This window comes from Oncorhynchus masou, unplaced genomic scaffold, assembly GCF_036934945.1.
Source record: "Oncorhynchus masou masou isolate Uvic2021 unplaced genomic scaffold, UVic_Omas_1.1 unplaced_scaffold_2435, whole genome shotgun sequence".
Lineage (NCBI taxonomy): Eukaryota > Metazoa > Chordata > Actinopteri > Salmoniformes > Salmonidae > Oncorhynchus > Oncorhynchus masou.
Window position 1 is genome coordinate 50,944 of NW_027008888.1, and position 15,668 is coordinate 66,611.

General features: G+C 40.0%; 1 protein-coding gene across 4 annotated transcripts in view; it reads left to right on the top strand.

Annotated features, from left to right (window-relative positions):
• LOC135533542 (zinc finger protein 664-like) overlaps positions 1-13,809 on the top strand; it is a 40,671-nt gene extending 26,862 nt beyond the window's left edge. For 2 of the 4 annotated variants that reach the window (XM_064960828.1, XM_064960829.1), the window contains exons 3-5: positions 5,253-5,498; positions 9,690-9,812; positions 10,484-13,809. In XM_064960828.1, the coding sequence (XP_064816900.1) occupies positions 5,253-5,498; positions 9,690-9,812; positions 10,484-11,400 (1,286 nt within the window). In that variant the 3' untranslated portion in view covers positions 11,401-13,809. Of the gene's footprint in view, positions 1-2,886; positions 2,991-3,950; positions 4,182-5,252; positions 5,499-9,689; positions 9,813-10,483 lie in introns of those variants that run through there. The other 2 variants (XM_064960826.1, XM_064960825.1) reach the window with 2 other exon arrangements.
• Positions 13,810-15,668: the final 1,859 nt, after the last annotated feature.

A 15,668-nucleotide genomic window follows, 5' to 3' on the forward strand; every position in this document is an offset into this window, starting at 1 on the left:
AGCAGGGCCAAGCACAGGAAGCAGCTCTTTCAGTAGTTTAGTTGGAATAGGGTCCAGTATGAAGCTTGAAGGTTTAGAGACCATGCTTATTTTCATCATTGTGTCAAAAGATATAGTACTAAAACACTTAAGTGTCTCCCTTGATCCTAGGTCCTGGCAGAGTTGTGCAGACTCCGGACAACCTAGCTTTGGAGGAATATGCAGATTTAAAGAGGAGTCCGTAATTTGCTTTCTAATGATCATGATCTTTTCCTCAAAGAAGTTCATGAATTTATTACTGCTGAAGTGAAAGCCATCCTCTCTTGGGGAATGCTGCTTTTTAGTTAGCTTTGCGACAGTATCAAAAATAAATGTTGGATTGTTCTTATTTTCCTCAATTAAGTTGGAAAAATAGGATGACCGAGCAGCAGTGAGGGCTCTTTGATACTGCACGGTACGGTCTTTCCAAGCTTGTTGGAAGACTTCCAGTTTGGTGTGGCGCCATTTCTGTTACAATTTTCTGGAAGCTTGCTTCAGAGCTCAGGTATTTTCTGTATACCAGGGAGCTAGTTTCTTATGACAAATTTTTTAGTTTTTAGGGGTGCGACTGCATCTAGGTTATTGTGCAAGGTTAAATTGAGATCCTCAGTTAGGTGGTTAACTGATTTCTTTCCTCTGACGTCCTTGGGTAGACAGAGGGAGTCTGGAAGGACATCAAGGAATCCTTGTGTTGTCTGAGAATTTATTGCACGGCTTTTGATGTTCCTTGGTTGGGGTCTGAGCAGATTATTTGTTGCGATTGCAAACATAATAAAATGGGTGGTCCAATAGTCCAGGATTATGAGGAAAAATATAAATTAAGATCCACAACATTTATATCATGGGACAAAACTAGGTCCAGAGTATCACTGTGGCAGTGAGTAGGTCCGGAGACATGTTGGACAAAACCCACTGAGTCGATGATGGCTCCGAAAGCCTTTTGGAGTGGGTCTGTGGACTTTTCCATGTGAATATTAAAGTCACCAAAAATGTGAATATTATCTGCTATGACTACAAGGTCCGATAGGACTTCAGGGAGCTCCGTGAGGAACGCTGTATATGGCCCAGGAGGCCTGTAAACAGTAGCTATAAAAAGTGATTGAGTAGGCTGCATAGATTTCATCAATAGAAGCTCAAAAGACGAAAACGTTGTGGCATTCAAACATTGCACATCTTATATCAAGGGCCCCAATGTGTGCCCTGAAAACACACCCCAACCATCACACCACCAGCCTGTAATGCTGACACACGGTATGGAAGCAGGCAGTGGTGTAAAGTACTTAAATAAACATTATTTAAAGAACTACTTTAGTAGTTTTTGGGGGTACCTGTACCTTACTATTTATATTGGTGACAACTTTTATTTCACTACATTCCTAAAGAAAATGTACGTTTTACTCCATACATTTTCCCTGACACCCAAAAGTACTTGTTACATTGTTTATGATTAGCAGGACAGAAAATGGTCCAATTCACACAGTTATCAAGAGAACATCCCTGGTCCTCCCCACTGCCTCTGATCTGGCAGACTCACTAAACACAAATGCTTTGTTAGTAAATGATGTCTGAGTGTTGGAGTGAGCCCCTGGCTATCTGTAATATATATAAAAAAGACAGTTGTACAGTCTGGTTTGCTAAATTTCAAGAATTTGAAATGATTAATACTTTTACTTTTGATACTTAAGTGTATTTACAAACAAATACTTTTACTCAAGTAGTATTTTAATGGGTGACTTTCACCTTCACTTGAGTAATTTTCTATTAAGGTTTCATAACTTTCACTCAGTATGACAGTTAGGTACTTTTTCCACCACTGGATGTATGTACTCGTGGTTTCCTCCATACCCCAGTCCTCCCATCAGCATGAAACAGCAGGAACAGGGATTCATCAGACCAGGCAGTATGTTTCCAATTTTTCAGTGTCCAGTGTTTTCATTCCTTAGCCCACTGCAACCACAGTTTCTTGTTTTTTTGCTGAAAGCAAATGGGGATCCATAATAAACACACAAAAATGACATTATTAACGATCATAGCTTTTAACCTGGATTCACCTGGTCAGTTTGTCATGAAAAGAGCAGGTGTCGTTAATGTTTTGTACACTCAGAGTATGTTGTTGTGTCTACTAGCTCATTCCCACAGCAAAATGCAGAAGGAATCCAAACGACACTGGGCCAATTGTGCTCTGCCCTATGGGACTCCCAATCACAGCCGGTTGTGATACAGCCTGGAATCAAACCAGGATCTGTAGTGATGCCTCTAGCACTGAGATGCAGTGTCTTAGACCACTGCTCCACTCAGGATGGCACATTTGTAAAATCCCGGGAAATTATTCAACTCTAATGGTGACTGAAGGAATAGGCTGACAGAATCGATGGATAATAGCCTATAATTTAGGGGGGGCAGGGTAGCCTAGTGGTTAGAGCGTTGGGCTAGTAACCGGAAGGTTGCGAGCTCAAACCCCCGAGCTGACAAGGTACAAATCTGTCGCTCTGCCCCTGAACAGGCAGTTAACCCACTGTTCCCAGGGCGTCATTGAAAATAAGAATTTGTTCTTAACTGACTTGCCTGGTTAAATATTTGGGCCCGAGCTCAATCCCCGCATCCCAGGCCACATGATGTCGGCCGAGTCTGACTCTCAGCCGAGTGCCCCCACACACAGCCGGAATCCGCCCAGATCCACTGTGCAAGCTGGGGTGGGACAACATTCCACAGGAAACAATCGACAGCTTGATCAACACTATGCAAAGGAGAAGTGTCCCAGAGAAGGAGCAGCAGCCAGGCCAGCAGCAGCCCCTACTCCCCTCCCATGAAATGGGATAGGGCCAACCCAAGGATCCCGAAATGCACGGACTGTGTTAGTGGGTGAACAGGAAGTTCCCGACAGAGACGCACCATTCTTCAGAATAAAAAATGCGCCAGAACTGTGCAGTCAATAAGGTAACTTTTGTGCCCGTTTCATTTTATTACTACAGGTACGTAATAGCACGTTTAAACTTTCTACTGTCGAAAGAACATGTCATTACATGCTAGGTAACAAATCCATTCAATTATTATCAGGTTTGGTAAAGGTTTGATGTGTTATTTTTGTGTCAAACCGAGTGGAGAAAGTGGTGACGTTAAACTATTTTACAAGTCACGTAACTAGAGACGTTGGTGTTGGTGTTAGTGGATGTACATATTCTGCTCAGGTTAATTTTAATAAAGAATCAATTTATTTGAGATTTCCGAGCTGCATGTTATCGGTTTTGTGTAAAATTCACACGCTGTGAAAATGGCGGCGTCGACTCGGACTGGGTCAACGAACTAAAGTGCAGATAATGTTACGGTTGCGCAACTGTTTTGAAGCTGAATGTAATGATTGTTGGTTTTCTACATGTGTACTAATATTCAGACACATGCAGTTGTTTCTATCTTTATCTATACATTTGAGTATGGTGTGAACGGAAATACTGCTGGTTTTTGATTGAAACAACGAAGACGCGCGGTTCTTCAGGAAAATAAAACATAATGCGACCTGAAACAAACTAACCCTGTTCTTCATGGTTTTTTAGTCATTTTATGTGAATTTAGGAAATCTATATATTAAGTGATCTTACGTTGTGTGTCTAATATTAATGCATCAATGTTTTCTTGTCAATGTTTACCTACCTGATCTATTGAAATGAGATCAGTTCTTGACTTGGACAAGAGTTCACCTCCAAATGTCTACTGTTTGAGCACATGTTCCTCTTATAGAATATTAGCTTAACAGTGTTGTGGAGCTCCTGCACCTAAATATAAACAGTACTGGCACCTATTTCAGTCCAAGTCAAGCACTGAATTAGATAATTGAACAAGAAGAAATAGAATATATTTTTAGAGGATAAAGAGGGTGCCAGAACTGGCAAGACAATAATGTTTGTCTGTTTCTCTTCTACTACTTGCCGACTCAGGTATGAGGCCGGTAACATCAACAGTGAGGACAAACCCAGCCCTCTCTCCTTCTGCACTGAGTCCAAACCTACAGTCACTGGGTCCTGATTGTGACAGTGGAGCCCAGTTTGCACTGCAGGGTCCAGAGATGGCATCAGTGAAGTTGGAGGACTGCAGTCAAACACTGGAGCTGAATGTCAACATTAAAGATGAAGAAGAGGAGGAGAAGATTGGGAAATCTGTTTCTTATGGTAAGAGCAGGTTCTAAGTTTGTTTCATTCCAACTTCCCACTGTGCAGGAAAAGTTGCAGTAGAACTGTTTCATGATGAACTGTTTCAATGAGAAGGTAGAAGTGCCCATTATTTATATTCTAACTATAGAATTAGAATAATCATTCTATTTCCATGATTCCAAAAGTTCACCTTGGTGTTTTGATCTAAATTGCAACATTTGGTTAATAATAAGCCCTAGTATTTTTGCCCATATCGTGGCAGTGTAAATGATCTCAAATGAGTGCAGGAAATTGTTTTAGGTTGAAGTTGAATTGAACAGTATAAAACAATCAGAATTGAGAAAGACCCATTGAATTAATTTAGAATATAAGTGTTGCCACCCTGGGGTCATGCACTACTCATAAAGCAAATGTCAAACTTTTATTAATCAAAAACATAAAATACCATCAAAAATGTGAAAAATGTCATGGTATGATATTTTGGCCACATCGCCCAGCCCTGTCAGAGCAAAAACCAAGCCATGAGGTGGAAGGAATTGTCCGTAGAGGTCCATGGAAGGAAAAATTCACAAGCTGGCAAAATGGCGGCGCCAATCCGGTCTGCGTCAACGGACTTTAGTGCAGACAGTGTGGGTGCAGCAGAGACCATTTTCAGGTCACACTACTGTTTTGAAGCTAAATGTAATGATTATCAGTTTCTACATGTGTAGAATATTGACACATTCAGTTTGTCTATGTATTTCTATATGGAAATACAATTGTTTTTTGATTGGAATAATACCGTGAAGAAGGTTAAGGAAAATAGTACATAGTGCTGCCAAAAACAAACTGTAACCTTGTACTAAATAGTTTTTGAGTGATTTATGCTTTTATCTACTACAGGTTAAGTATTAGCTCAAATGTATTATGAAACTCCTGCACATAAATATAAACAGTACCAGCACACAAAATGAGTATCGGCAACTATTTCAGTCCAAGTCAAGCACTGAATTAGATAATTGACCAAGAAAAAATCAAATATATTTAATAGTGAATAAAGAAAGTGCCAGGACTTTGAAGACACAACTTTTGTGTCCGTTTCTCCTCTAGTACTTGCCGACTCTGGTATGAGGCCGGTAACCTCAACAGTGAGGACAAACGCAGGCCTCTCTCCTTCCACACTGACTCCAAACCTACAGTCACTGGGTTCTGATTGTGACAGTGGAGCCCAGTTTGCACTGGAGGATCCAGAGATGGCATCAGTGAAGCTGGAAGACTGCAGTCAAACACTGGAGCTGAACGTCAACATTAAAGATGAAGAAGAGGAGGAGAAGATTGGGAAATCTGTTTCTCATGGTAAGAGCAGGTTCTATCTAACTAAGTTTGTGTTTTTCATTCCAACTTCCCATTGTGTATGAAAAGTTGCAGTAGAACTGTTTCATGATGAACTGTTTCAATGAGAAGGTAAATGTTATTTTATGCTACTGAGACTTGCATGGTTTGACACCAGTATTGTCAGCATTTGTTTTATTAACTGGGCTGTCTGGAGTGTTCAGAGTAGACCGATGAAATGAAGTAGACAAACTGCCAGTGTTTTAAAGTTCTATGAAATGAGTGTGTAGTTTCTAACCCTTGTGATAGTGAGTGGAGGATGATATTGCGTCCACTAGATGTCAACAGTCTTTATACATGGTTTCAGGCTTGTTTTTTGAAAAACAAACCAGTAATGGTTGTTTATCCATGGAGAGCACTGAGAGAAAATGAGTCTCTTTGCCCGCGTGAACGAGGGCGCTCTCTTCGTCATTTTCCTTTCTTATTGAACATACTAGACGCCGTATGAAGTATTATCGTTTATTTAGATATTAGAGTAACTGAGAATTAATTAGTCTAGTTACCTCCCTTCCTGGTAAAGTCCTCATGGCAGGGGATTTTAATTGCTCCTGATCTCGATCGCTCCTCTGGTTTAGACACTTCCCACTAACAGAGTAGAAAGAAATTACAGCTTTTCATTAAGGACTTAAATCTATGTGAACCTTGGAGGATTCAGAACCAGAGTAAAAGGGAGTATTCCTGTTACTCGTTAACATTTTAAATCATTTTCTCGTACAGACTACTTTTTAGTTTCTTGCTCCTTGCTTCCCAATGTAGCAGGAAGCGGATATGATAGTATTGTTCTGAGTGACCGTTCCCCTGTGTCATTATTCTATAGGGATACAAAACTAGTAAAAGGATCATCTAGATGGCGTTTGTGTCCCAGATGGTTACAGGACCCAGACTTCTTACATTATGTTGGAGTGCATATAGATGTTTATTTTACATTGAACACTGACCAAACGTCAGCAAGTACCAGATGGAAGGCTTTCAAAGCACATACTAGTTATGTGAAATATCACAACAAGATACATATCTAGCAAGATATGTGAAATATTACAGTATTTGTTTGAAAAGTAGGAAAGAATAGCTCCACCTATAACAGTAATGCTAGTTAGTGAAGCCTGAGACTAACGTTACAGTATGGACAGTCCAAAATAGTTGTAGATGATCCACAACACAGGGTTTTTTGCTAGTAGCTACCAAGTAACAAAGTGGCCCTCCCATATAGCGTTAACATAGTATACCATGATATGGTTACAAACCAAAAAAAGTATCAAAGATCAGAAATGAACAGCCTCCGTGAGAAAAATATGCCATTGAATATGTGCCACGTTACCCAAAGTTCCTTTGCATGTGAGTGTCAATCATTTTAGTCCAAGGATATGATCGAAAGGCCTCCATCATTCTTAAATGGAAGAAGTTTGGAACCACCAAGACTTTTTAGGAAGCTGGATGCCAAGGCCAAACTGAGACATCAGTGGAGAAGGGCCTTAGTCAGGGAGGTGACCAAGAAGCCGATGCTCACTCTGACAGAGCTCCTCTGTGGCGAAGGGAGAACCTTCCAGAAGGACAACTATCTCTGCAGCACTCTGCTAATCATGCCTTTATGGTAGACTGCCCAGATGAAAGCCACTCTTCAGTAAAAGGCTCACGACAACCTGCTTGGAGTTTGCCAAAAGACACCGAAAGGACTCCGATCATGGGAAACAAGATTCTCTGTTCTGATAAAACCAAGATTGAACTCTTTGGCCTTAATGTCAAGCATCACGCCTGGAGGAAACCTGGCACCATCCCTACAGTGAAGCATGGTGGTGGCAGCAGCATGCTGTGGGGATGTTTTTCAGCGGCAGGGACTGGGAGACTAGTTGGAAAGTACAACAAAGTACAGATAGATCCTTTATGAAAACCTGCTCCAGAACACTCAGGACCTCACAATGGGGGTGACGGTTCACCTTCCAACTACCCTAAACACAGAGCTAAGACAACACAGGAGTGTCTTCGGGACAAGTCTCTGAATGTCCTTGAGTGGCCCAGCCAGAGCCCAGACTTGAATCCAATCAAATATCTCTGGAGAGATATGAAAATAGCTGTATGGCGACACGTCTACAGAGAAGAATGGGAGAACCTCCCCAAAACAGGTATGCCAAGCTTGAAGCTTCATACCCAAGAAGACTCAAGGCTGTAATCACTGCCAACGGTGCTTCATCAAAGTATGGAGTAAAGTAAAGGTTCTGAATATTTATGTAAATGTGTTATTTCCGTTTGGGGGGGGGGGGGGAAATTGAAATGGTTCCAATAATTTTTCAGTGATTTTTTTTTTTAGAAACAATAAAAGTAAGGCTGCGTTTCGTGTAGGCTTACCCTGGCGTGACGTTTTGATAACCATGGAAATTTATCTCGGACTTGGTGACTTACCAATATATTAGTCTCTATTTCCTCTCCGATTAAAAAACGCTAATAAGCATCATTGTAGACATTAGGGGTTGACCGGTTAATCGGAATGGCCGAATAATTAGAGCCGATTTCAAGTTTTCATAACAATCGGAAATCTGTGTTTTTGGGATCCGATTTGCCAAATTTTTGTATATTTTATTTTTTAATATATATTTTTTATTTATTAAACACATTTTTTTGCACCTTTTATTTAACTAGGCAAGTCAGTTAAGAACACATTCTTATTTTCAATGACGGCCTAGGAACGGTGGGTTAACTGCCTCGTTCAGGGGCAGAAAGGCAGATTTTCACCTTGTCAGCTTGGGGATCCAAATTTGCAACCTTACAGTTAACTAGTCCAACGCAATAACGACCTGCCTCTCGTTGCACTCCACAAGGAGACTGCCTGTTACGCAAATGCAGTAGGCCAAGCTAAGTTGCTAGCTAGCATTAAACTTATCTTATAAAAAACAATCAATCATAATCACTAGTTAACTACACATGGTTGATATTACTAGATATTATCTAGCGTGTCCTGTGTTGCATATAATCTGACTGAGTATACAAGTATCTAAGTATCTGACTGAGCGGTGGTAGGCAGAAGCAGGCTCTTAAGCATTCATTCAAACTCACTTTTGTGCGTTTTGCCAGTAGCTCTTCGTTGTGCGTCAAAGCATTGCGCTGTTTATGACTTCAAGCCTATCAACTCCCGAGATGAGGCTGGTGTAACCGAAGTGAAATGACTGGCTCGTTAGCGCGCGCTAATAGCGTTTCAAACTTCACTCGCTCTGAGCCTCGGGGTGGTTGTTTCCCTTGCTCTACAAAAGAACATGTCATTCCATGCTAGGTAACAAATCCGTTAAGATATTATCACGTTTGGTAAAGGTTTGTTCACTTGGTTTGACACAAAAATAACGTGATAAACTATTTTAAAAGTCACAGAAACTTTGGGTTTGTCTGAATGGGATGTACATAATTTCTTCATGGTAATTTTAATTAATTAATTAATTTGAGATTTGAGTTCATTTGGCATGTAATTGGTTTGTGTGAAATCCGTGGACTGATAACAGAGCGTGCCCACTGTCTGCGTCAACGGACTGCAGTGCGGATGCAGAGAGACAATTTCACGATCGCACTACAGTTTTGAAGCTGAATGTAATGATTATCATGTGTAGTAATATTCAGACACATTTGTTTCCATATTTATCTGTAAATGGTTCTATGGTGTGAACGGGAAATACAATTGTTTTTTTGATGTGGAAATACAGTGAAGACAAGGTTATTCATAACAATAGTGCATAGTGCTGCCTAAAACAGACTCCAACCTTGTACTAAGTGTTTCTGTCATTTGTGAATTTAGGACATTACTTTTGATTAAGTTAACTTATGTTTGTGTAGCCTAATTTTAAAGTGTGTCCTTTTCTAATGTGCATTAATGAATGTTTTGTTGTCAATGCTTCGCTACCAGATCTATTGAAATGAGATCAGTGCTTGACTTGGACAAGAGCTCACCTCAAATTTCTACTGTTTGAGCTCATGTTCCTCTTATAGAATATTAGCTCAACAGTGTTGTGGAGCTATTGAACCTAAATATAAACAGTACCTGCACCTATTTCAGTCCAAGTCGAGCACTGAATTAGATAATTGAACAAGAAGAAATAGAATATATTTTTAGAAGTAGAAAGAAATCGACGGAACTGTCAAGGCTAACTTTTTGTCTGTTTCTCATTGTTACTACAGGACGACTAGAATTAAGTCTGGGAACATCAGTGAAGTTGGAAGACTGCAGTCAAACACTGGAGCTGAATGTTGACATTAAAGATGAAGAAGAGGAGGAGAAGATTGGGACATATGTTTCTCATGGTAAGAGCAGGTTCTATCTAACTAAGTTTGGGTTATTCATTCCAACTTCACACTGTGTATGAAAAGGTGCAGATGAACTGTTTCAATGAGAAGGTAGATGTTATTTCATGCTACTGAGACTTGCATGGTTTGACACCAGTATTGTCTGCATTAGTTTTATTAACTGGGCTATCTGGAGTGATCAGAGTGTAGACTAAAGAAGTGAAGTAGACCAACTGCCAGTGTTTTTAAAGTTATATGAAACAAGTCTGTGCAGTTACTAACCCCTGTGATAGTGAGAGGAGGATGATATGAAATTAGTCTGTGTAGTTACTAACCCCTGTGATAGTGAGTAGAGGATGACACGCCCCCTTTTTAGCTTTCAACTCTTACCCACTTTTAGAATTGTTTCATTCCCCTTTTGTGTTGTACAGCCTACTGATATGAATAAATACGTCACCCCTTTGGGCCAGGTTCCTCTCTACGTTTCTTCCAAGGTTCCTGCTCTTTCTGGAGTTTTTCCTGGTCACTGTGCTTCCTATATCTGCATTGCTTGCTCTTTGGGAATTATAGGCCGGGTTTCTATAAAGCATTTTGTGACAGCTGATGATGTAAAAAGGGCTTCATAATATAAATTTGATTGACATGTATATCACACCAACTGACTGGTTCTTCTGATGTTGTTCACACAGGAAACCATGGTGCCACATTCTCTACATCCAGAGAGCAACAGCAGGAAGATCACAGAGCTAAGAGGTCTCACCACTGCCCACATTGTGAGGAGATCTTCCCATCACTATCAAAGCTAAAAATACACCTAAAGATACACACAGGAGAGAATCTGTATTCCTTCACTGACTCTGGGAAAAGATGCACAACATCAGGGGCTCTGACAGTTCATCAGCGAGCACACACAGGAGAGAAGCCTTTCTCCTGCTCTGACTGCGGGAAGAGTTTCTCTCAATTGGCTTTCTTAAAAATACATGAACGTATACATACAGGAGAGAAGCCTTACTCCTGCTCTGACTGTGGGGTGAGTTTCTCTCGACTCGATGCCTTACAAACACACCAACGTATACATACAGGAGAGAAGCCTTACTCCTGCTCTGACTGTGGAAAGATGTTCTCTCAACTGGGCCACTTGAAAAGACATAAACATACACATACAGGAGTGAAACCTTATTCCTGCTCTGACTGTGTAAAATGCTTCATAACATCAACTGAGCTAAAACTTCATCAGAGAACACACACAGGAGAGAAGCCTTACTCCTGCTCTGACTGCGGGAAGACTTTCTCTCAATTGGCTTTCTTAAAAATACATGAACGTATACATACAGGAGTGAAGCCTTACTCCTGCTTTGACTGTGGAAATATTTTCTCTCAACTGGCCCACTTGAAAAGACATGAACATATACATACAGGAGTGAAGCCGTACTCCTGCTCTGGATGTGTAAAATGCTTCATAACATCAACTGAACTAAAAGTTCATCAGCGAACACACACTGGAGAGAAGCCTTACTCCTGCTCTGACTGTGGGAAGAGTTTTTCTCGAATAGGTCTCTTAAAAACACATGAACGTGTACATAGAGGAGAGAAGCCTTACCACTGACCTGACTGTAGAATTTTTTTTGAAAAAACAGCTGAGCTGAAAGGTCAAGAGGGAACCTTACTTTTGCTCTTAATGTGGCAAGAGTAACTCAAGTGATAGTCACCAAGTAAAATACTACTTGAGGAAAAGTATTTGGTTGTAAATATACTTAATTATCAAAAGTAAAAGTATGCATAATTTCCAATTCCTTAAATTACCCCTACGGGATGGGTGTCCCTAAACTGGGACGGTTGTAGCTAAGGTGCGCTAGTCTGACTAGATTGACGTTGTATACAACAGCCATCTTTCTGGGACATAGACATATCTTATATGGGCAGAAAGCTTAAATTTTTGTTTATCAATCTGCAGTGTCCAATTAACAGTAGCTAATACAGTGAAAAAAGACCATGCTATTGTTTGAAGAGAGTGCACAACAACAAGCTTATCTCGCAAATGATTTGATACATTATTTACTTTCAGAGGTGAATGTATTTTCATTCAGTCATATTGCTCTGATTTGTCATCCTGAGGGTCCCACAGATAAAATGTAGCGTAGTTTCGTCTAATAAAATCCATTTTTATGTTCAAATGTAGGAACTGGTTCTACTGGTTTTGGACACCAATTTGGCGTTTTTTTAAATGTATTTTTTACACCTTTTATTTAACGAGGCAAGTCAGTTAAGAACCCATTCTTATTTTCAATGACGGCCTAGGAATGGTGGGTTAACTGCCTTGTTCAGGGGCAGAATGACAGATTTTCACCTTGTCAGCTCGGGAGATTCAATCTTGCAACCTTACAGTTAACTAGTCCAATGCTCTAACCACCTGCCTCTCATTGCACTCCACGAGGAGACTGCCTGTTACGCAAATGAAGTAAGCCAAGGTAAGTTGCTAGCTGGCATTACACTTCTCTTATAAAAAACAATCATAATCAATCAACTACACATGGTTGATATTACTAGTTTATCTAGCTTGTCCTGCATTGCAGATAATCGATGCGGTGCGTATCGTTGCTCCAATGTGTACCTAACCATGAACATCAATGCCTTTCTTATTAAAATCAATACACAGAAGTATATATTTTTAAACCTGCATATTTAGCTAAAAGAAATCCAGGTTAGCAGGCAATATTAACCAGGTGAAATTGTGTCACTTCTCTCGCGTTCATTGCACGCGGAGTCAGTGTATATGCAACAGTTTGGGCCGCCTAATTTTCCAGAATTTTACGTAATTATGACAAAACATTGAATGCTGTGCAAATGTAACAGGAATATTTAGACTAATGGATCTCATCCCTTAGGAAAGGTTCCGTATTTCACTGAAAGAATAAACCTCTTGTTTTCGAGATGATAGTTTCCGGATTCGACCATATTAATGACCCAAGGCTCGTATTTCTGTGTGTTATTATGTTAGAACTAAGTCTATGATTTGATAGAGCAGTCTGACTGTGCGGTGGTAGGCAGCAGCAGGCTCGTAAGCATTCATTCAAACAGCACTTTCGTGTGTTTTGCCAGCAGCTCTTTGTTGTGCATCAAGCGTTGCGCTGTTTATGGCTTCAAGCCTATCAACTCCCGAGAGGAGGCTGGTGTAACCGATGTGAAATGGCTAGCTAGATAGCGGGTGCACACTAATAGCATTTCAAAAGTCACTCGCTCTGAGACTTGGAGTGGTTGTTCCCCTTGCTCTGCATGGCAAACGCTGCTTCGAGGGTGGCTGTTGTCGTTGTGTTCCTGGTTCGAGCCCAGGGAGGAGCGAGGAGAGGGACGGAAGCTATACTGTTACACTGGCAATACTAAAGTGCCTATAAGAACATCCAATAGTCAAAAGTTAATGAAATACAAATGGTATAGAGAGAAATAGTCCTATAATTCCTATAATAACTACAACCTAAAATGTCTTACCTGGGAATATTGAAGACTCATGTTAAAAGGAACCACCAGCTTTCATATGTTCTCATGTTCTGAGCAAGGAACTTAAACGTTATCTTTCTTACATGGCACATATTACACTTTTACTTTCTTCTCCGACACTTTGTTTTTGCATTATTTAAACCAAATTTAACCTGTTTCATTATTTGTTTGAGGCTAAATTGATTTTATTGATGTATTATATTAAGTTAAAATAAGTGTTCATTCCAGTATTGTTGTCATTGTCAATATTACAAATACATTTGTAAAAATCGGCCGATTAATCCGTATTGGCTTTTTTTGGTCCTGCAATAATCGGTATTGGCGTTGAAAAATCATAATCGGTCGACCTCTACTTGAAACAGTGCAGTAATGTAATTCTTCACTGGATCAGTCAAACTGAGCACACACTGCTGCCACCTGGTGGCCAAAATCTAAATTACACCTAGACTCCTATCTGAAAGTATGGCCTTTCTCTTGCATTTCAAAGATGATGAAAAATAAACTGTTTTTTTTGTTTGTATTATCTTTTACCAGATCTAATGTGGTATTCTCCTACATTGTTTAAAAAAGATATTACGGATAGCCAGGGGCACACTACATCACTGACATAATTTTAAAATGAAGCATTTGTGTTTAGTGAGTTCACCAGATCAGGGGCAGTAGGGATGACCAGGGATGTTATGTTGCTAAGTGTGTGAATTTGACCATTTTCTGTACTGCTAATCATAAAAAATATAACGAGTACTTTTGGGTGTCAGGGAAAATGTATGGAGTAAAAAGTACATAATTTTCTTCAGGAATGTAGTGAAATAAAAATGGTCAAAAATATAAATAGCCAAGTGAAATAACAATACCCCCAAAAATCGACTGAATTTGTTCTTTAAATCACTTTTACTTAAGTACTTTACACCACTGCATGCATTCATGCCGTGTGTCAGCATTGCAGGGTGGTGGTGTGATGGCGTGGAGTGTGTTTTCGGGGCACACATTGGGCCCCTTGATAAAAGTTGAGCAATGTTTGAATGCCACATGATATCGAAACGTCATTGTCAATCAGGTGCATCCCTTCATGTCAGCAGTGTATCCATTTGCAAATGGATTCTTGCAGCAGGATTATGCCCCAAGAATTGTCCAGGAATGGTTCCAAGAACATTACAGAGAATTCAGCTTACTGTGGGAGGAGATGGAACGAGCTATTCAGAGTAGAGATCCACTCCCAGCCAACTTGATACGATTGTAAGAAGCATTGGAGTCAACATGGGCCAGCATCCCTGTGGAACGCTCTCAACACCTTGGACAGTCCATGCCGTGACGATTTGAGGCTGTTCTGAGGACAAAGGGGGTGCAACTCCATATTAGGAAGGTGTTCCTGATGTTTTGTACTCCGTGTATATCAGATAAAGATGGTGTGATGATCAGTTTTTAGCATTAGTTTGGGTAGATTATTTTATATTACTAAACAACTTTGTTTAATGGTAAACAGGCTATGAATCGACTACTTGTGTTTATTAAATTGTATTTGAATACTAGATTCATTATTTTTGTCATTGATGATGAATGTATTTGAATAACTGTGTGTTTGTGAATTGATCTGGTGTCAGGTAGCCTAGCGGCTAAGAGTGTTGGGCCAGTAACTGAAAGGTTGCTGGTTTGAATCCCGAGCCGACTTGGTGAAAAATATGTAATTGTGCCCTTGAGCAAAGCAATTGACCCTTATTTGTCCTGTAAATTGCTCTGGATAAGAACATCTGCTAATTGACAAAGCAATGAAAAATGTTTGTACATTAATTTATGCTGGGCAGCTGCTTTTCTTTTGTGTATAACTCAATTAAATACACTTTTTGAAGTGAAAAACTGTATATACAATACACAACATTACCACTTTGTATACCCTGGCCTGAGGGACAGGCCTATTGTAGTCTAGACTATGTAACTGCTGTTGTTAGTAGCCTACAGTTTCCATGCAATACAGCATACAGTGGGGCAAAAAAGTATTTAGTCAGCCACCAATTGTGCAAGTTCTCCCACTTAAAGATGAGAGAGGCCTGTAATTTTCATCATAAGGACACTTCAACTATGACAGGCAAAATTAGAAAAAAAATCCAGAAAATCACAAGGTAGGATTTTTAATTTATTTATTTGCAAATTATGGTGGAAAACAAGTATTTGTTCACCTACAAACAAGCAAGATTTCTGGCTCTCACAGACCTGAAACTTCTTTAAGAGGCTCCTCTGTCCTCCACTCGTTACCTGTATTAATGGCACCTGTTTGAAGTATACAACTGTCCACAACCTCAAACAGTCACACTCCAAACTCCACTATGGCCAAGACCAAAGAGCTGTCAAAGGAACCAGAAACAAAATTCTAGACCTGCACCA